The following is a 22,728-nucleotide window of genomic DNA, read 5'->3' on the forward strand; positions in this document are numbered from 1 at the left end:
TTTACTTGTTAACTTATTTACTTAATCAAGCTGAAATTTGCCCTCCCTCAACATTTTTGTTACTCTTGGGCAGTTACGTTGGCTTCTTTTGCCCCTTGTGCAGTCATTTGCTGAATAAGCAGGACCCTAGTTGTCAAAAGGAGCCTTTCTTGTGTGTCTTATGTAACCATCTAAATTTTAATAGGACTTTAACAAGAAGCAGTGTTTTTGTATGGAAATAGACACTGCTTGTACACAGTTTCTTCCCCATCAGGTTCTGAGGGAGATTTTCATAACGGTTACCTGTGCTCTGCCGATTTCACTGTGTTTTCTTTCAAAAGCACTTTCCTTGGAGACTTCTGCTTTTCTTGGCATTAATAAACATTTCCTAAGTTGGCGACCCCATGCTTTGCTTGATTCCAACATCTCTTTGGAGAACTGATTTCTTTTTTTCTTTGCAACAGTCGAAAGTATCATTGCCTGTATATTAGGTTTTAAATCTCATAATATTATAAGGCTTAGACCCGTCACTTCTGTCTTGGGTAACATGAGTATTGTGACACTTGGCTGTAAAAATAAAAGTATTTGCAGATTTAAAGCTGGCTTATGTCAGCAGACTTTTGAGACTTTCTTATTATTGTTTTAAAGTACACTGGAAATTGCATTTCAACTGTAGAATTTCACGTTATGATGTTGCCAACTGACCAGGTTGCTTCCTGGAAACTCATTCATGTTTTGTGTGCTCGTAGGTGCCGTGATTCTCTTGGGAAGAACCAATATGTTTCGCTTTAACCATCCAAAGGAAGCTGCCAAGCTCAGGGAGAAGAGGAAGGTGAGCGGTGTGAGGTCTCTGGGAGCTGACCCTGCTCTGGACGGGGCTGGGCCTGCAGGTGTCTCCACACTGGGTCCAGCAGTTTGACTTTCTGAACCACTTAAAAGCCCTTCTGTAACCTGCATTGGTTCTAGGGAGGGTGATTGGCTGATGAAACAGGAGAGCAAGCAAGTAAAGTCCAGAGCAGAAGGAGAAATGGCTCCTCTAGCCCCTTCTCTTCAACCCTGCACCCCCAAAAAAGAGTTCGGCATCATTTTGCCTTAAGTGGAGAGTGACTTCCACTTATGAGCATCTATTTGAGGAGTTAACCCAGTGTCAGAATCACTTTCATCCCAAAAGCTTCTCCCTCTTTCTTTCCATCCGTATTGATTTGGAATTTTGAGTGGGGTGTGAAGCAGAGCAGGGGTGGGTTTATGACAATTGGGAGACGCTTTGGCTTAGTTGGATGGGGACATCCAGAGGGCACTTAAGTGCTAGATGGGGGAGGAGGGCGGAGGACCAGAAAGAAAGGGGAAGAAATGAGGGAGAGAATCTGTTTAGGGACTGTCCTTAGATTGAGGAAGATACTGAAGACTACAGCTAACATTTCTCTGAGCCAGGCACTGTGCAAAACCTCTGCATACATGCTACCACTTTATCTGCACAACAGCTGTTATTACCCCATGTCACAGATGATCGAGATGAGAAACTGAGACTAACTTGTTTGTGGGCAGCAAGTGGGGAGCCGGGGCTGCAGCCCTGACCTGCCGACCCGCAAGTGTTTGCCTTTCACCACTGAGTTACACAGCCCTGCATCTCAGCCCGCTTTCATTAAGGGCTGTCGAAAGTTGCCAGTGTCTCAGGTGGGAAATAACAAGACAGCACAGCTGCAAACCCCAGCTTCTCCAGAGGTGCTCGTTCCCACCAGTGAAGCCTCCTATCTGTTCCAGCCCGGGGGCTCCCTGGAGGGTCCTTTTAGGTACACAGTTGCAGAGGAAGAGGGAAGCAAGCATGTTTGCCAGTAGCTTTTCATGGAAGCAAAGCAGGTCAAGCTCTTAATTTTTTGGTCTCCCTTCACCTCTTCCTCCTTCATCTTTATCGCTCAGTAAGTGTGAGTGAGTGCAGCTGATATGAGGTCAGTGCTCCTGCCAGGGAATGGAGGACAACAAAGATGTCATGACCCCTTCCCTTGACTTTGATGCAGCCTGGTCAAGGAGACCAGCAGGGTTGTGGAGTTCCCAGTGAGCTTTCCCCTCCGAGCGTGCTCAAGATGGCTCCCCAGCCCACTGGTCCCTGGGTGCCGGCCTCAGGGAGAGCATTTGTTAGATGTGCTAGTCAGGAGTGTGCGCACCTGCTTGCCTCTCACAAGTGGAAAGCAGGGAGTCCAGAGCACAGGCCTCCTCTTGTCCGCTAAGGTAACCGCTCTGCCCTGTGTCTGCTCTTAGAGTGGCCTTCTGTCCTCCTTCAGCTTGTCCATGACTGACCTCTCGAAGTCCTGTGAGAACCTCTCCGCGGTCATGTTGTATAACCCAGGGTGAGTGACCAGCACATCTCCTTCCCTGTGATTGTCACTGTTGTGGTGTTTATTGTGTCCACTCCATTAAAGTCACCAGATAAAAATAAAACTGCCATCGAGCCTCCTTATCAGCCACAGTCATTTTCCAAGTTCCTTTCCAGCCCTTGCTGTATATTTACATAATTTTGCTTAGTTATAATCACAACATAAATGAGATTACATATTCTGATTTTTTGCTTAACAGCATAATAAGCATTAGTAAGGATTGTTACAGCTTCATTTTCATTTTCATAACTGTCTAATATTTTAGGGTTGACACTTTGATTACTCAGCGCACCATCCCTTTGGCTTAGTCACTTTCATCTCATTTTATAAATTTATTGTAATAACAGCTTTGATTCTTAAAGCTTTAAAAAGCCCAGGAAATTATGTTCACTGCTTCCAAGCACTGGGGGCCCAGGAGGACACAAACGGTAGTGTTTTAAACGGACTTCATAGCTGGGTGATCTTGGGTGGTCAGCTTAACTGCTCAGGTCCTTTGTGGTTTCATCGGTAGAACGGCCGTGATAATGAAAATGCCTGAAAACAGGGGACAGGATGAAAGGACTTTGGGATCCTTTCTAGTTTTGTGAGAGTCCATCATTTTCTCTCTCCTACAAGGAGAATCTCATATAAAACAGTAGAAGTAAATTTAATAGCTAACTAAGTGATATAAAACTGACACCAACATCATCTTCTAGAACTGTCATTTATTTAGCAGTTGCTCTATTCTCTCTTTTAATTCTCAGGATGACTCTTTCTCCATTTCACACAGAGAAACTCAATACAGGTGTGCCTTGCCATGGTATCCTACTTAGAGCTGTGGTGTGAGTCCAGGTCTGCCTGATTCCCATCACGCTCTGACCATGTTCCTACATGCCTTTTTCCAATCAGGGTGCTAGTTCAGACCTGGGGGCCAGTTCCATTGCCCGTGACCTCCTGGCTCATCACTTCTCACAAGCACTGAGCCACATCTTCGATGGCTTTCTCTCCTTCAGCTCAAGTCAGTACTCTGGTTTGTGGAAAGCAGATATGTCTACGAGGAATTTCTTCATTGTTATAGGAGTAAAATGGGGTGGGGATGGGGAAGGCTTTGATCACATTTCTGGCTTCCTCATTTTATGAGTGAGTAAGCTGAAGCCCAGAACTCTGACACTTTGTAAAAAAAAAAAAAAGCTAGTTAGTGCAATACCGTGCATGCAGGCTTCTGGGCCTCTCCCTCATTCTAGAACTTCTAGAAGTAGAAGCAAGCAGTTTACTCCCCTGTGTCAGCCTTTGTCTATGCCATTCAGCCCTTCTAGCTTATTGCATGGTTATTGAGGAGAATTGTGCTCATTAAATAGGTCTATCTTGAAATAAGATGTATTGATTGATAAGACCCCTGAAATATGAGAACAGTGTCAGAGCAAATGGATTATCAGTACTTTGGAAGGCACATTTTGTTGTGGGTCTTTAATTCCTTATAGTAGTTTTAGCAACTAGAGGTTGAGATTGAATCTTTCATATGCTCACTTTATTTAAGTTTAATGTAATATGCAGGTCTTTAGGGTCAGTTTCCGTTTAAATAGTGCATTTCCATCTGTTCAATGTCGTTTGGCTAATGAAATTGTTCTGGGACACAAAGAGTGCTTGCTTGGATTCATCTCCCAGTTTGGGACATAGTTCCAGTCCTGACATCCAGGCACCAGCTTCATTATCCTTGATGGTGGTGCCTTCTACTTTGAAACCATTTGCAAATATTGTGTGGCTGTTCAATGCCTCTGAAAACCAAAAAGTGATCTCCACTTGGCCTATCCTCTGAGACACAGGGTTGCCAGCTGTGGCCCCTTCTTTCCTTAGCATTTATGGATAGGATCTAAGTCCTTCTTTTTTCTCCTCCATCCCCCTAAAAGTGATGCCATTTTTTGTTGTTTGTGTGTTTTTAAGTTAAAATGCTTTTTCTCTGTGTTTATAAAATGTAGGTCAAGTGTCCTAATTTTCATTCTTAAAACTTTTCAGTGACTTTCCATGGTCTTAAAAATGAAATTCCAGCCCCTTACCACGTCCCTCAGGCTCTCTGTCCCCCGGCTCTTCTTAGCACTTGCCTCCCTGCATGCTGGGAACCAGGCATTTCAGGTTCAGGTTTGTGCTCAGACTCAGCTGGGCTAGCGATGCCTTTGGGGCTTTTCCTTTGCTGGTCCCAGAGCCTGGCATGTGTTTTGAGATGCGCTGCCCGTTCTTCCTCCAAGGCATAGTAAGTACGATCTCTCCTCCGGAAGCTATTCCCACCTTTCCTCCCCTGATCAAAAATAAATGTCCCTTCTTCACAGCACACTGCTCCATTTCTGTCATCCTTATTTGTTCTTCTTTGTAACATACACTCATCTGTCAACAAGTCCTCTCTGAGTGCCTTCTGTGAAGATTCCAGCATAGGCACAGTTACCAACAACACTGACAGGGTCAGTTCACTGCTTGTGGAGGCGAGAAAGCAATCACAGGTAATTTACAAATAAATTCAGAAAGTGAAAATGAAATGAAAAGAAAATGTGTTTGATGACTTGGGTCAGTATTTCATGGAGTGATCAGGGAAGGCTTCCTGAGGAGGGAACATTAAGACTTGAGCAGAGGGAAGATGACACTTGGGCAGCAGAGAAGGAGAGGGAGGAGAGTATTCCAGGCAGAAGGAAAAGCAGGCACAATGGCTTCCAAGTGAGAAGAGGAAAGATACAGGAAGAAGAGGAAGAAGAAGGAGAGTGGTGGAGGGGAGGTGGTCAGGGGCCTTAGAGGCCGCTGGAAAGAGTTTCACTGTTTCCTAGGAGTGCTGGGAAACCGTCAGAGGGCCTTAAGGAGGAGGGTAGCCTGAAGATGTACTTACTACAAATATTAGCATGTAGTCATTTGGAGAAGGTAGCCTAGAGGCAAGAGACCATTCAGAAGGCTGTTTCCTTCGTCCAGGTGAAAGAGAACAGTGGCTTGGATCTGGGTGGTTGCCATAGAGATGAAGATCCTGACTGAAGGGGGATTCCTAGCTTTCAGGTTTAAATCGTTGGGCAGATGGTGCCCCCATTCCTGACATGGGGGATACCAGGAGGACTGACCTCGGCTGACAGCTGGGTCAGAGTTCAGTGTGTGAGTGTCTTTCCTGTTAGACTGGAAGTTTTTGAGGTCAGAGGCTTGTCTTATTAATTTCTGTATTTTAAAGTGTCATTCCCATAACATACGTAATAAATGTTTAGCAAACAGGTTAAGAATGAAATTTTCCTGAGATAGATGAGTCTTTTTGGAAAAGGTTTTTCACTAATTTCTCTGAGCATGGATTGTCCGCATAGTGTAAAATGGCATACTATGCAAAGGAATGTGCTTTTGCGGCTTGGGCCAATTCCAAAATGACACTGCAGTTACTCAAATAATCTCAAGGTCATGTTCAGGATCCTCAAGCAAAAAGGTAGGAAGAGGGCCTCATGATGAAATGAAGAATTAGGCCAAGGCACTCAGAAAGTTCAAGTGAGAAACAGTCTGGGTAGACTGCAGTACAGTTGGCTGAGGAGATGGTTCTGGATGCGTTTGATGCTACCGTTGTACATCCTGTTCACCTGGCTTCAGTTGACAGAGACATTTTGTCTCTGCCACCCCGGCAATACTCAGTTGTACAAATTAAAACTAAAATTACTTAACACTTCATCATACCTTCATTCTCTCTAACTCCTACTCTACTTACCACCTGCTGTAGAGAATGATTGCCCATGAATTAAAACATAATTGGAGAAAAGTGCCTACTCTGATTTCTTGTGAAGTTTTCTGCTCCAGCAACTCGGCAAAACAAAGCAGGATCAAAGCTATAGATGTGTTGTTTATACCTTTTTATGTCACAGATGTAAATACCCTCAGCCTAAATTAAGCACAGTGTGATAAACTGGAAGAACCTTGAAAGAAATATATTTACTACTTGGACTCTAGCTGAATAGTTGTTATTTCAATCTGGATAATAAACTGCTTAGACACAAGAGCATGTTGGTTTCTCAAAATGGAAAAGTACGGCTGAGATGCTTCAACAGGTCTGCACATATTTATTGAGAGTCTGGTATGCGTGCAGAATTTGTAAGTGTCAGTTGCCGTGTTCTCTCTGCCTAGGAACGTGCACACGTGCATGTGAACCCATCTGAGTGAAGGCCAGGCGGTACATGCTTCAGGGCAAAGAGCAGTGGTTAAGTAGCTGCCCCCTGGGAGATCCAATGAGAAGCCGTTGGTGCGAGTTGAAGTGCCTCAGAAGGGGTTCTCTTTGTGTAGCCGTGCTTTGTAATGTATTGGTTAACTTAGAAAACTGAGACTTCCAGAAGGAATCTTTCTTGACATTGAGATCACCTCTACCCAGGTCATGGAATCTGTGTTATAAGCTTAGTTTATAGGAACCCACCTGTCCTCAAAGCTTATGGAGGCCTGGCCTTTTTTTCTGTCATACCATCTTCCCCAGTTTCACCCTGTTTAGCGTCCTCTCAGTGCCCTAGCAACATACAACCTGTAATAAATAGCCAGAGCCCGTGTCTGAAGGGTGGTATGGAGGAGATAGCAGGGGTTATAAGGAACCTTAAGTAAAAGATTCTCAGAAGCCTCCAGTCTAGTGCTTTCTTCTCTAGAGTTGAGGACATGAGGATGCTAAAAGTGTGTAATAATGCCTTAGCTTGGAGAACAAAGCATGGAAGAATATTAACCAAAGATTTAGTCCTGGACACCCACCCCTTAGCAACCCCAAATCACTCCCTTCAGTTCTGCTTGAGAATTCTCTCCAAGATTCACAAATGAACTGGATTCTGTGCTAGCTCCTAAGATGTTTGCAAGTAGGAGAGGCAGACTTTGGGGGAGGAACATTTTGTGAGCAAACAAGATGAGTGCTGGAAGGAGAGAATCTTGCTGAGCCTTAGGAAGAGATAAGAGGAATCTGCAGGCAAAGGCCTGGCTGGGGAGCACTCTAATAGCCAAGCACGGATATTTACAGTCTGCTTTTGATGAACGGACAGAGCTGTGTTTGGGGAGATGCACTTTTGGGTTTGTGCAGACTGGATTAGAAGTAGGAGAGAGATTGCAGGTCAGGTTCTGCAGGCACATTCGTAGTAGCTGTGTAAGCACAACGTTTTTATAAATTCTGGTCGGCATGTTCAGAATTTATGTTTTTTATTAAAATATATGGCCCCAAATGCAGCAGAGAACTATTTTCTGTATACTCATAAGCATTTGATAACTCCTTCTTCACTCTTTTTTTTAAAAATGATGGTAAAATACACAACAAAAAATTTAGCATGTTAACTGTTTTGAAGTGTACAGTTCAGTACTGTTAAGTGCATTCAAATTGTTGTGCAACCAATCTCCAGAACTCTTTGTATCTTATCAAACTGAAACTCCGTACCCTTTAAGCTAGCTCCCTATTCCTTCTTTCCCCCAATCCCTAGCAATCAAGATTCTACTTTCTGTCTCAGGAATTTGACTACTTTACGTACCTCCTAAAGTAGAATCATACAGTATTTGTCTTTTTGTGACTGGCCTGTTTTACTTAGCATAATGTCTTCAGAGTTCATCCACGTTGTAGCAAGTATCAGAACTTCCTCCTCCATTTTTAAGGCTGAATAATATTCCATTGTATGTATATACTACATCTTGCGTATCCATTTATCTGTTTATGGACGTTTGGGTTGCTTCTATCATTTGGCTGCTGTCAATAATGCTGCTATAAGAATGGGTGTACAAATATCTGTTTGAGTGCTTGCTTTCAGTTCTTTTGGGTATATACCCAGAAGTGGAATTGTTGTATCATGTGAGAATTCTGTTTTTAATTTTTTAAGAAATTACTTTGCTGTTTTCCATAGCTATACCATTTTACATTCCCATCAACAGTGCACAAGGATTCCAATTTCTCTACATCCTAGCCAACACTTACTGTTTTCTGTTTTTTGTTTGTTTGTTTTTTTGATAGTAACCCTCCAAATGGGTGTGAGGTGAGATCTCATTGTGGCTTTTCTTCACTCTTTTTTTTTTTCCTTCTGTTTTCTCAAGAATGTCCAATCTGGAAAATAGTGTATGGAAATATAGAAAGAAAGAAAATCTCAAAATTTAATTCCCCCAAAAGTATAGTAAATAAATATGTGTGTAAATCTCACACAGATCAATATCCTGATGACCTCTCTCAAACCCTGCCAAGTTCAGTTCAACCAGCTCATTCTCACGTGTCTCAAACCCCGGTTGATGGTAGGCATCCAAGAAGTGTTTCTCCCCAAGGAGAGACGTAATCATCTTTGCTTTGAGGGGGATCACTCTGCTGGGCTGAGTAACAGGGGCACTGAGGAAGCTATGGGAAGGACACAGGAGGCGAGGGCGTGAACTGAGGCAGCAGTTGAAGGAAACTAGAAGAAGGGGCGGGCTCTAGAGGCATTTAGGGCAGGAAGTCATGCGGCCTGGATGATTAATTGGATGTGAGAAACGAAGATATTGACTACCATTTTCTGACTTAAATAATTGGTTGGGGGTTGCATGCTACCCAGCTGAAATACAAGTACAGGAGGAGGAGCAGTTGTCAAGAGGCAGGGAGGATAATGAGTACAACCTTGAAAAACTGGGCCCACGGCCTTGACCTTTCTCCCGTAAGTGACCGTATCCTTGAGTCCTCTGTCAGCCACCACACGCCCCGTGGGAAAAGCTGGAGTCTCACTACTTGTGTGGCTTGTCAAAAGCACAGGATGAAGGCGGCTCCCTCTGTCGAATAAAATAGACATTGGCTAGTTCTACCACTTCTTCCTCATCCATTCAGCTGCTGTTTGAGGGCTCCTCATCTGTCCGCCCCTGTGCTGGGGCTCAGTCATCGCAGAGCATGATTGAGTGCACAGGGAAGACATTTGTAAAGCCTGTCAGAAGTCAGGATGCTGGTAGCATTGTCTTTTGCACATGCCAAACTTGGATTACTTGGGGGTATCTTTAAAGTAGGGGAAGCCATGCAGTTCAGCCCAGGCCACGCACTCCAGTGTGCTGCATCTCAGTACAGTGAGCCATCTCAGAGACTACCCACGTATGCACGGAATCCTGTGATCAGCAGGTGGCCACGGCCTCATCATAAGTGCAGAGTTTGGTGTCACTTACACCATATTTGCCCTGTCACCTCTCTAGGAGCAGTTTTAACAAACAGGAATTTAAAAAGAATTGGTGGGGCACCTCCTGTTCAAACAGACTTGTTTCAGAGCATTCTCCTTCTGCTTTTAACACTTTCCACCTCTTAGGCAAACTACTTTTTGGTCTTGTAAATTATTACATAATGCAAACTATTTGCTTAATAAATGTTAGCTGCCACCATGCTCCCACTCCCCCTCCTCTCCTCCTCCTCTGTTTTTCTCTTATTAAACCCCCATGACCACATCTGTCTACAAATGTTGGGACTCTTCTTGAGTTTCAACAGCTCCTTTCCCTTCTCGCCCCAGGTTCCTGAGCACCAACCTGCTTTCCAGTCATTTGAAAGAAATCACTGCCCACTCTATCGCTTGGGAATATTTTTTCTTCCCAGTTTGGCTCCATACAGGGACTCCGTCTTCACAGCCCTCTCCTTCTTGCTGTCCCCACCCCGACCCCGAGCAAGTCCATGGTGGGGCCTTTTCACTGAGAATTTTGCTGCCCATCATGGTGGAAGAACGTGAAAGAGAGATTTTTTTTTTCTTTAAATGGCCAGCGTGGTCAATACCTGAGGAGTAGCAGATGTTCCCTAGTCATCAGGGTGACAGTCATGGCCTTGAACGTAATTCCTGATTTCCTCTATGAGATGATACAGGAAAGACTCATGGATCTGCCCCTGGAATCCTGTCCCAACCTTGAGCTGAAAGGTGGAGCTCACCTCACTCCTTAGCCCTTCATGGTGACACCGTCTTCCTCTCAGGCCCGCTCCTCTTCCCAGCATCTGGCCTGGCCCCTCAGTGCCTGTGGGGTGACCTCCAAGATCCAACGTGCTCATCCATGACTTTGTTCTCCAACATTATCTTCTGTCACTTTCCACTTTGAACTTTATGCTTTGGTTTAAGTGGATGAAATAGAGCTTTTACACCTGTTTCCAGGTCAAATCTGTCTATAAAACCTTCCTACTCTTCTTCTTTTGGCCAATCTTCTTCATCTTCCAAGCTGAGTATGGGAGTTATCACCTCAGGAAGTGTTCTGTGCATCTCCACTTTGAGTTAAATGCTTCCTCTTTATTCTCTGGCAGGCATTTTGTGGATACTTTTCCCAAATTTGTTTAATTGATGCTAATACCTGCTTTCGCAGTAGGCTTCACGAGGGCAGGGACCAGGCCCTGCTTGTCTTTGAATCGCCAGAATCTCGCACATAATGGGCACTTAACAAATGCTCACTGAGCTGTAGGTTTTGGCCAGCAGTTGTACTCTCAACACAAAGGATGTGTCTGTTCATAGGTCTCCAGGGGCCTTGTGGCTTCGAATGGATCCTATGTGCTTTTTGCTGTCTCCAGATTGGCTCACCCCTGTATTTGTGAGTCTCTCACTCACACACATGTACTTCACACGTTTTGTGGCTTTCTTAACTATTACAAATATCTCTTGCTTTCCTTGGTATTTTATAGACCTGAGTATGTTTTTTGCAATAGACTGAAAATTTACTACTCACTACTCAGTTCCTCTTAGAGCAAAGCTCTCTGAAAGAATTCTGTCTGGTTTGCAAATTATTGTATCCAGTAAGATCCAGCTTATCTTCAAAGCAACCCACTTTTGGTCTTTGTTCAATAGGCAACCTACTAATTCTCTGAATAGCCCATGTCTTACCCCCATGCTTTGAATCTTAGTAAGATTTGGAGTTTTTAAAAGTAAAGTCCTTGCTGGCCAAGAACATCTTATCAGCCCAACTGGGCACATAAAGTTAAGTGTATCGTTTCTAACATAGTTTTGGAACTTACTGCTGGCTCGCATCTCAAGCACCCTGGAAACCAGGATTTGTACACACACATGCGTGGTACTGGGTGCCAGAGAATTTTTGGATGTGGCAAAGCAGCCTGGTAACTTCTTTTGGGAGTTAGTTCCAATTTGGAGAAGTGCCCAGCCAGGGTCTTTGCCAGGAAATAATTTTCCTGCAGGGGAGACATTCCTCCTCAACCAGCACAGCGTCTTTCAGAAGAAAACAAGCCCACTGCTTGGGCATCCTCTGCTTTGCTCTGAGACTGCAAACAGGCAGCTAATTTGGCAGGATGTGGAAGCTTTCACAGCTTCTTGAAAGTGCTCTAAGCTAAATTAGATACATTCCAAGTTCATTTGAATCTTGAAAATAAAAGAAGAAATTTTTACTTGCTCATTAGCGCCTTTAAGCACTAACTAGTGGTGAGCCCATTTAAATGGATATATTTGAATAATTAAATTCTAAAGAAGAGAAACACTTGGGTTTCAAATGCAGTTGGGCCAAAAATATCAAAAGTCAGAATCAGACTTGTGTTTGATAAGCCATCCAAGCAGCTTCATGGAGTGTAGCAGCCTGAGATGGGGTTTGGTAAGCCTCAGGGCCAACACAGACCTCAGGAGCTGTGGAAGGCCCCCGACTCTGAAGATGGTCTGAAGTCTTCAACGATAGGGGATGAAGTTAGATGAGTGATAATTATTTTTAATCTAACTTTTTATCTTAATGTGTTCATTATGGAAAATTTAGAAATCGCAAACAAGCAGAAAAGAAGAAATTACTGCAGAATTAACATGATGCTGTATATTCTAGTCTATATAGAATCTGTCTGTTCACTATCTGTCTGTTCTACTATCTAGCCATGTCTCTCTGCCTCTCTCTGTATGTGTGTGCGTATGTATGTATACATGTTTATATGTCTACATTTGTACTTATCTATATTTATGTGTGTTCTTTTACCAAGATGGCTTCGTACTGGACTTGTAAGAATTTTTTGCATATATATCTTTTCCTACATCACTTTAGTGTCCATGCAATATTCCATTGTATGGATATTCCATACTTTATTTAACTTATCTTCTGTTGGTAAACATTTTGTTGTCAAGTTTTGAGCTCTCACAAGCAGTTGGGGTGAAGATGTTTGTAGCTAAATCTTTGTGCTTATTCATGATTACTTCCTCAGGGGAGAACAAAGTAGAGATGGAATGTCTAGGCCAGAGGGTGTGTATAGTTTTAAGGTTTGATACGTGTTCACAGATTGTTCTACAGAATGCTTGTACATATCACTGCTGTTCTCACTGATACTGAGGAGAGTTTCCACTTCCTTGTAAACTGGGAAGATATCCTCTTGAAGTGTAGACTTTTCTCAATATAAGTACACCCTCCTGGATGCGGTTCTAGGCTGTATTCACAGACAGTAGAGTCTGGGGAATCCTGCTAATAGTGGCTCTTTCTAGAAGCATGTCCTGGGCATCCTGATCATCTCCAAGGATTTGTCAAGCACCTGTTTTGTCCTGTGTTGAGCTACATGCTGTAGTGGAATGCCGTGTGAGGTTATTCCAGCCTTCCTAGTCCTTTCAGTTTAAGAGTAGGGGTGGAGTTTCACAATGCAGAGCTAGAAGGAACTAGATTCCAAACGAAGAGTTCTGGGATTTGAATGCCAAAAGCCAAAGGCACCAAGATGGTAGTGAGGCCTTCTCACAGGCTGACAACAATTGTATGAGAAGAAAGTAGTTTCATTTTCCCTTTTATCTTCCACCCTTCCCTGTTTCTTCCTTAAGCTCTCCCTCCTCATTCCTTCTTTCCCTCTCGTCCTCGCTCTCTTCTTGCCTTCCTTCAGCTGGAAGGGTAAATACCTCACATTAAGGAGAAAGTAAGAAGACATCCATAACAGGGTTCTAGCCTTCATTGTGTTAGCCTAAGCTTCACTGTAGATGACTGTAAGCTTCCAGAAAACAGGCACAGCATCTAGTTTATTGCTCACTCGGTGCCCAGCAAGTACCTGGAACATAATAGGATCTAATAAATGTGAACTAAGTAAATTCACTTTCCCCCCTGAATTCATACCCATGTAGAAGGGGCTTCAGAAAAGCATCTGGTCATAGCTGGAGGTGTCTGGATAAGATTTTCCCCTTCAGGTGAGGGCATGGTTTTCACTGCATGTCCTGGGGTGAAAGATCACCTTCCCTTGTAAACACAGTGCCTTGCTAGCTCCACTTTTCTCTCACTATCTGGTACTTTATCCTTTTGTTTTTTTACTTGCTGACCTTGAGTGTGAAAGTTTTATACACATAGTTGGCAATATTTATGTTGCTGGTGATTTGGTAGTTAGCCTGTGTTTTAGTTGATGATAATTTACTGTGTTTGCCTCTGCTCGTTTATTTTATTGGGCCTTACCATTTTTCAAAAGTTTGGCTTGCTGCAAGGCTGATTTCTTCTCCAGTTTTTGGTCTCAGATGCCTTGCTTTTTTATGGCCCATTTACTAACTTTACAGTTTCTGTGGAGTGCCCTAAACAGCTTGTTAAGATACACAGTCTTGGGGAACTTGTGATGAAAGCAACTGAAAGACATGGGCTTCTTCCTTCCTTTAACAGAGATTAGTGTTAATTACTGACTTTGCGTTTTTCTTTTTTGTCCTTGAATATTATTCCACTGTGAGCCACTTTAAAAGATGAGCTCCCTGTGTTTTCTGTTTTCAAAGTAGGTGGGGAGATGAGTTGTGGGATTCAAAGATCAATGTGTCTGTATTCAGTTACTTTGGGTTCGCATTGCCCGAGCATGTATGCTTCACTCATGTGATTGTACAACACAAAGCCAACTTGCAAAGGTCACCTGAGGAACTGAGACTCTTCCTCCTGAAAGGATGGATGGCAGGTATGGGAAAGGGTGGATTATAGTAGATTTCCTCTTAGTCCTCCATGACAGCATGATTTTCCTTTGAGGTAACATATTGTATTAACTTGATTATATGCTATGAGTTCTCTGTAATTCAACTCATTGGGTTAGAGCATGTTGCTGATTCAGTCAAGGGTTCCAGTGTTACAGATCTGTGCTTGCTTCCAGGTCTTTGCACATGCTGTTTCCTCTTCCTGGAACACTTGTTCATGTGTCCACCAGCTCTTCACATGGCTAAATCCTACATAGTCTGTAAGATCTCAGTTTAAATGTCACTTCCTCTTAAAGGCCCTACCAACCCCAATCCAAATTTCATCTCCTTGACTACTCACTTGTAGCATCGTCTGCCTTTCTTTGACAGCATTTTAAATAGTTGGTAATTGTGTCTGTGGGTGCAACTATTTGTCTACTCTTGGTCTCTATATTTAGTGGTGAATGAAAGGGTCTAATTTTCTTAATACTGTGTCCTTACTTCTGAGTAGCTGTTTGAGAAGTAATTGTTGACTGACTGTGTATGTGTGAGTTGTTCCCTGATGAGGCATTTCCATCCCCCTCTTTTATTACACATCATAATTCTAACCTTGAAAAGCTGTGTCCCACATCAGTGACATCACGTTTGTCATCATCAGCAACTCCCATATCTTATGATCTACTAAGGTTAATCATCATCATTGTTGGAAATAAATGGAAATGAACCAGAGATTCCTAGAAGCGTAAAGGAAATAAAATGGTTGCTATAATGACAGCAGATTAAGAAAAATTTTTGAAATAGTTTGTCTCATTACAAATTGAAATGCTTATTATAAAAAAGTACACATTCAGAAATGAATAAAATAATCACAAGCATTCACAGTCCTTCCACCAAGAAATAATGATTGGTTTACATTTGTAGTATTTGCTTATATTTTGAAGTATATATATTTAATTGTACATCAGATATTGTAATTATGCACCATATAGAATATTTTAAAAACCACAATTGAGATCATACTAAATATACAGTTCTGTATTGTGCTTTTTCCTTTAACATTTTAGTATGAACTTTTTCCATGCCATTGAGCACAAATCTTCATTCTGTGTTTATATCATAATTTAACACTTAGTCTCTAAGGACTTTTGGTGCTTATAAGAAATGGGAGAAGTTCTTTTAAATAAATTTGCTGCCTGCCCTTGAGGAGTTATCACAGTGTGTGCTCAGGACAGAAAGGGTGGTGGTTCTTGTACTGGCTTTTTCAGCTGGCCACGTAGACCTTCTTGTTGCTCAATTTACTGTGCTATAAGAGCAGTGGCTTTCAAACATGTTGGGCCATTCATTTCTTTCTTTTTTTCCATGTAAAATTGTTGATTATGTTTCAATTAATCTGCTTATATGAGTCTTTTCTGCTGTTATTTTGTCAGTGAAATCCACCCCCCCCCCCCAAATTCTTTATTTGATGGCAGCTGCTGCTTACATTAAAGCAACAAGAGGAGGAATTAAAAGAGAGATGTCAGAGAGAGAAATAATGAAAGGAAGGTTTGGGGATCTAGAAGAGAAGAGGCATGAGAGTGCAGAGCAGGAGTGGGCTGACAGGCCAGCGGAGGTGCAGAGGGGCTCCTGAGGCCTCTGCTCAGGCCCAGGCCCAGGCCGAGGCCCACGCACACATTTCAAGCATTGCCTGGCTAGGTGTGTTAGCATTTTGTCTGTCAGTGCACAATATCAGAGGAGTACAAATGTGTAAAGCAAACTTGTAAAGCTCTCCACTTCAACGATGTGTATCGTCAAGGCAGAGGAACTGTGGTGCATTTTAAATCTTTTTCACACCTTCAAACTTCCCGTCTCTGTTCGCTTTTCCGTCTGCCCACAAATATGCACAGCTTTTCTTTTCTTAAACTAACCTCTTCTTGTGCTACCTAATGTAGATCCTACCAACCTTTTGTCAGAATCATCTACCATGTACGTTTCCAACAATATGAGATTGCTTACATAAATCACGGTGCATCTCTATTATAGAATTGTGTGATATTAAACTATGTTGTAGAATAGTAGTTAATGATTTGGGAATTTGTCCAAGGTATGTATTAAGAGAAAAAGATCGCAAAATAGACTCTGTTGTAGGCTCTCGTCTATGTGTCTAAGTGTATGGCTGTGAAGCCTGAAGGCTGTATACCCATATGGAGCAATCATGTGAGGGCCTTACCTGTATTTTGCTCACCTGTGTTTTCTAAATTTGCTGCCGTGAATTACCTTCATCTTGAAAGCATGAGAAGTAGCAAAAGTTGTTATTTTTTAAGGGAAAGAGAACTTGGCATTGACCGACAACATCTCTTCCTCGCCCAGATATTCTGTGACCCTGTTTGATTTAGGTCTGGCTCATGTCCCTGGCTTCAAAGCGTTGCCCATAGCAGTCATTGGTTGGACACCTAGTATGTGCTTGCAGAAGGCCGTCAGGATATGCAGTCAACTAAGACGGATCTCTGTCCTCAAGGAGCCCTGGTGGACTGGGCTCTTGTCTGCCCTCTGTGATACGTAGGGCCCTGGGTGATCTTGGCCTTGACTCCCTCTTGGGCCACAGTTGCTCTTATACCATCACTCTCCCCAGGTTCCATCTGTTCTCACCGTGCTGATCTTGCTGTACTCCCAGCATGCCACACAGGTTGTCTCTTGGTCATTGACCTAGCTTCTCCCTCGTGTTGGCACCAGATGCATCCTTATGGTCACTCTCTTCATTCTGTTCTCTCCTAAATATACCCATCTCTCTCCACCCTCTCTCCTGGCTTTATTCTTTTTCAAAGTACCTGTCACATAACATACTCATTGTTAGTTAGCTGTCCCCTCATTAGAATGGAAGGGTTACAGGGGCCGGCCCTGTGGCCGAGTGGTTGGGTTTGCACGCTCCACTTCAGCAGCCCACGGTTTCGCCGGTTCTGATCCTGGGCGTGGACATGGTGCCGCTCATCGGGCCATGGTGTGGCGGCATCCCACCTGCCACAACTCGAGGGACCCGCAACTGGAATGTACAACTGTGTACTGGGTGGTTTTGGGGAGAAAAAAGCAGGAAAAAAAAAAAGAATGGAAGGATTACGACTGCAGGGACTTGGTTCCTTTTGCTGAATGCGCAGTGCCTAGGACAGTGCTTAGAACATGGATGGCATGTTGAACAAGTGAATCAATGGGTGTGTGAACCACTGCATCCATTGACCCACTGTTCCTGAACCTCATACTCAGTGCCTCAATACAGAACTATCCAGGGCGGTGGGAGGAAAGGTTGCCCAGGAAGGTGCCCCAGAGAGTGTCAGCTTGACCTTGGATATTCTGCCTATGGTTTAGTTTCTGGGCTTTATTTATCACCACTTCTCTTTATTTATTCTAAGCAACAGCCAAACAAGGCTGTTTACTGCTTCCTTTGCTTATATCTTTTGTCTTCTTTCTCTGATTTTTCTTCCCCTAGATTTTCCCCCCTCACTACACCATGCCCATCATAATTCTCTCCTTCTGTCCATCTGTCAAGGCCCAGCTCAAACAGCAGTTCTTCTGTGAAGCCTCCTCTCATCCCTACAGCTGTAAATGCCCTCCCTCCACCCCATCTTCTGTTAAAAATGGAACTTTCTCCTTGGGCTCATCACATTCAGTGTGACTGATACACATGCATCTTTTCTTTCACTTAGACTTCTCTCAAGACCCAGAGGCACTTTATCCATTCTGTATTCCCTCAGAGTCTAATGTACTGCCTTGTACACAGTAGGTGCTTCCTTAAGGTTTCTTGGATATGTGGCATGTATGTCTGAATGAAGGGGCAGGAAAATTGCCTGTGGTACACTATTCCGGTTTATCCAACAGGAAGAGGTATATCTTGGAATGATGAATCATTTTTAACTTTTAGGAGGCTGTTTCTAGGGTAAGAGTTACCATGATTTGGTTGAGGAGGTGAGAAGAATTCCAGGGTCAAAGTAAGAATGGATGAGGAGTAGGAGGAGGTGGGCTTTACTCTTGCCACCTCTTGAGAGGAGGTCACCTTAGACATCTCTCTCATACTCTCTGGGCCTCAGTCTCCTGGCCTCTAAAGTAGGGGAGGCAGCAGGATGTAGGAGTGCGTGCTAAGTTGAATGCTTGGCCTCTTGGGTCCCCTTGTACTTGAAACCGTCTGTGATCTTACGGCTTAATCAGGAAGGTTCCTGTGTTTAACGTAGTCCTGGCTATTGTTATTAGAGCAAGTCTTACCCCTGTTACAAGAAACAGGCTGGGGAGAAACTCACTTAAAATGCTTATGGTATCAAATTTTACTGTTTTTTTAAAGCAGTCTTTGGTTCTTTGAGCACTTTCCATTTGCAATACAAAAGGCTTAAGACTGGCTCCTGGAAAGTCTTTAGTTAAAGTACTTTCTAGACTAGGGATTTGAAAGTTCATTAGAAAACCATTCCCAAGGTACTAAGGATATTTATGTTATAAACTCTGACTTTTACCTAGAAGGGCTTTAATTTCACAGCCTCCCAGATTAAATTGCATTGTGAAACCCCATCTTGATACAGTCACCTTGAATTGCAGTTATAAGTTATTCTACTGTAGGATCGCTTGATGTGTCACACAGCGATTTGGGGGGAACAAAAGGGATACAGGGAGTGAGTGGTGTAGTGATTCCAAGCATCTCTACAAAGCAGCTATTCTGAGCTTTCTAATGAAAGTTTACGTGGGAGCTGATGCACGCAGGAAAGACTGCAGGGCCTTTCCGTGAAGTCAGAGGCTGGCTGGACAGGCAAGTTCTGCTTTTCATGAGTTTCCCCGCACCTACCTTGGGTAATATCTGGTTTCTGCTCATCCTTCAAAGAACATCTAGGATGTCAGGGTTCCCAAGGTCAGGGAGACAATTGGATATCAAATCAAAACTTTCTTTTTAGTCTTTAAGATCCCCCAGCCTCCTTGGGATTTGCTCAGATGTAAGGTGATTTGAGACTGGCTGGAAGTTCCTGAGAAGGGTAGGGTGATGAGAAGGTCAGCCATTCTGGTCTAAACCACTGCAGGACGCATCGTGGTCAGAACCCAATCCTTTGTGAAGGATCAAGGAGAGGTGCACCATCTTACCCTGAGTTCTAGTTTCTTTCCAGCTCCTTTCCATCTATCCCTTACCAGAGTCTGTTCTGGGAATACCACCAAACATTCCAGGCAACAGGACAGGAGTTCTTTAAAAAATGACATATACTGGATTAGAACCAGGTACATAATTTGCAGGGCTCAGTGCATAATGAAAATATGAGAGCTTTTGCTCAAATATTAAGAATTTCAAGATGACAACAGGAGAGCATCAAGTGAATGCGGGGCCCTGTGTGACTTCATGGGTTGCACACAGGACCCATGAAGTCATCCCTATCTTTGATTATAACCTAAAAGTCATGTAGGAAAAGTCCAGACCCACCCATTGACCAAGAATTTTTCCCTTACCTGTTCACATAACTACTGAAAATATCCATGTGTGAGGGACTGCCTCACCTTCAGCTTACCTCCATTGTCAAGTGAGAGCTCTCTTCCAGTCATATTATGATCTAGAGCTCAGCTTCCATTTCCCTCCCTGTCTACCCCCCCGACAGCTGCCAGCTCAACTGTTGGCTGGACTTGAGTAGCCATTTCCCTTCTTTTGGAAAGTGAAGTGACATCACAGGTACAAAATAAATCACCATTGAGACAACACAAGGACTTGAATATTTATGCTTTCAGTTTATTTAAATTTTTCTTTCTTTTTTTGATAATCACAGTCTCACTTTCAATGTAATGGTGTGAACTGAGAAGTTCCCACCCCCTTGCTTTTTCGTTGCTGATGATAAACAGGAATATAAATTGCAAGATGTGCAGTTATACCTAAAAATGCTAGATGTCTTTTAATGCAAAACAAAAACAAGGCTATTTCTCATAAAAATAGATTGTATGCTATGTTTTTTTGTTGGACCTAACATAGTATATGTCCTTCCAAAAGTCATTTTAAAATGCTAAGAACAGCTGCAAAAATTATATCGTTTTGTGGTTTTCCTTTTAATTGTAACATTTAGGAAATTAGCATTTGGAGCCAAGATAATTTCAGTAACGTAAGATAGTGAATTACATTTATTTAAAAATGAAGTCACATTAAAATACAATTATAGTTGATACTCCTTCCTTGATATTAGCACACATTTATATTGTACAATCCATTGAGGTTTGCTATTTAAAATAATTGTCATTGATTATGGAAAGAGGTGCATTTTAAAGTATGATTAGTAAATATGTACTACTTAACAGAAGTTATACAGTAGTAGCAGCAGCTAATATCACCTCATATTTAAAATACACTTCCTGACTTTGTAATTATGACTCTCTCCTTGAATTGTTTGAGACTTTAAGACTGAGCATCTTTATGGTTTTTTGTTTTACTCTTGTTTTTGAGGAAATGGGAATCATTATTTGTCAAGGACATATTGCTTTCAGTAGAAAGCAATCAAACATTTTCCTATTTAAAAACAGATCACAGAAATAAAATTGATACTAGTTCATTAAGAATTAAAATGGTATCTCTGATTTCTTAACTCAGCTTTACATTTCAATAGATGCTACTCTTCAGGAGGGATCAGAGCTGTGGCCTCATGCATCTAAGGTTGGCAGCTGCCACTGATCCAAAGACTTTTCCCTTCCTCATCCCAATCAAATGTTCTAAAATGAAAACTCGCAAGGAGGCACCAGCCTAGACTCTTAGGTACTGCCCCAACCTGCTCTCAGCCACCCTACCTCCACTCTGTAGAGCACTCCTGATTCTTCTCTTGTGGGAGCTACCTCTCCCACTCTTTCCTGCTTCTTGCCGTTGTCATCTACTTGCCTTCCAGGTGTTTCCTTCTAAGTTGCACCATCTTTCTAAGTCCTGCTATTATCTTGGGTGATTCCATGTGGATAACTCATCCTACCGTCTAGTTACTTAAGGAGTGCTTACTTCTTTAGCTTGGGACTTCTTTGATTTTCTGCTTTCTCCACACTGTAAGCCTTGTCTTATCCTCACTTCCCTGTCCAATCAAGTCCTCATCCCCAACACTTGAGCCATCCTCTTCCCAAATCCTCAGATGGTCCTTCAGTTCTCCCACTTGCCAGAGTCCCAGCTGGAACCATTGAACTGTCCCCTTGCCCTGAACCTGTACCTGGGCATCTCAACTCAGTGCTATAAGAGAAAGCCACATCAACAAAGAGGTTGGTGCTTCTGTAAACTGATGGTCTCTAAGCTTGGATGATGCCCAACCACCTCTTTTTGCTTGTTGTGTTTATCAGTTCTATTGACCATTGGCCCTTTCACCTATGACAAATAATCCCTATGTTCTTTATGCCTCTAACCCCACCACTCTTCCTCCTCACTCTCAGCAGAGAACCTTGCTTCTGATCTCACAGGGAATACAGAAGCCCAAGAGGACAACACCTCCAAATCCCATGCCTGCTTTGCATTCATCCTTCCCTCTTTTCTTCCTGTCCCAATGGCTGAACTGCCCTTTTGCCTCTCTCAGGGTAATTTCCCTACCTGTACTGTGGATCCTGTAGCATTAATAGGTAACATTTATTAACTGCTAAGTGCTCAGTGTGTACTCTTGTTCAATCCTCCTCCAATTAAGAACTAGGATAATTTAAAAAAAAAATTTTTTTTTGAGGAAGATTAGCTCTGAGCTAACATCTGCTGCCAATCCTCCTCTTTTTGCTGAAGAAGACTGTCCCTGAGCTAACATCTGTGCTCATTTTCCTCTACTTTATGTGTGGGAGGCTTGGCAGACTGGCTTGCCAACCGGTACCATGTCCACACCTGGGATCCGCACCAGCGAACCCCGGGCCTCCTAAGCGGAACATGCGAACTTAACCGCTGCACCACCGGGCCGACCCCAAGAACTAGGATTATTTTTGAGTCTAGTTTCAGATGAGCAAATTGAAGTTTCAAGAGGTTGAGAGATTGTCCCGTGGTCACATAGGAGCCCGAGATTTATCTGGGTTAGACTAATTCCAGAGCCCTTACTCTTAGCTACTGTTCTATCCTTTAGTTTCATGCCAGCTCAGGCTTCTCTACCCATCAGATATTCCCAGCCTGTCTCCAATTTTTTCCACCCTCTCTCTTCTGGCTTGTTTATACCAGGATGTAAATATGCACCGTCTCTTCCAGGTATTAAAATGAACATCCATTCTCCTAAACCTTCCACCTTCCCTTCATAACTGAAATCGCTGAGAAATTTTACCATATCTGCATTCACAGTCTCCTCTTTCCTCCCATTCACTCCTCAACCCACTACAGTCTGGTCCCATCCCGACAAAGGTCACTCTGAGGTCACCAGTGCCTCCATGTTGCTAAGTTCAATGAGTTCTCCTTGGGCCCTATCTTACTTGACATTCCTGAAAATTTCATACTACTGACCCCTTCTTCTTTCTTGAAACACCTTCTTCCCTGTGCTTTTGTGTGCCTACCCTTTTCTGATCTTCTCTCTGTGTCTTTAACTGCTCGTCCCTAGCCTCATTTGAGGGTACATCCTTCTGTGTCAGTCACTGCACTGTCTGTCATCTTCCAGCCTTAGTACTAAGCTCCCTTATCCTCATTCCACATATATGTCCTGGGTAGTCTTATCTACTCT

At 43.0% G+C, this 22,728-nt stretch overlaps 1 protein-coding gene across 8 annotated transcripts in view; it reads left to right on the forward strand.

Moving 5' to 3' along the window:
- KIF16B (kinesin family member 16B) overlaps positions 1-22,728 on the forward strand; it is a 282,927-nt gene that overhangs the window by 157,243 nt on the left and 102,956 nt on the right. For all 8 annotated transcript variants that reach the window (XM_046678460.1, XM_046678462.1, XM_046678463.1 and 5 more), the window contains exons 16-17: positions 729-811; positions 2,236-2,324. In XM_046678460.1, the coding sequence (XP_046534416.1) occupies positions 729-811; positions 2,236-2,324 (172 nt within the window). The remainder of the gene's footprint in view (positions 1-728; positions 812-2,235; positions 2,325-22,728) is intronic.

This window comes from Equus quagga, chromosome 12, assembly GCF_021613505.1.
Source record: "Equus quagga isolate Etosha38 chromosome 12, UCLA_HA_Equagga_1.0, whole genome shotgun sequence".
Lineage (NCBI taxonomy): Eukaryota > Metazoa > Chordata > Mammalia > Perissodactyla > Equidae > Equus > Equus quagga.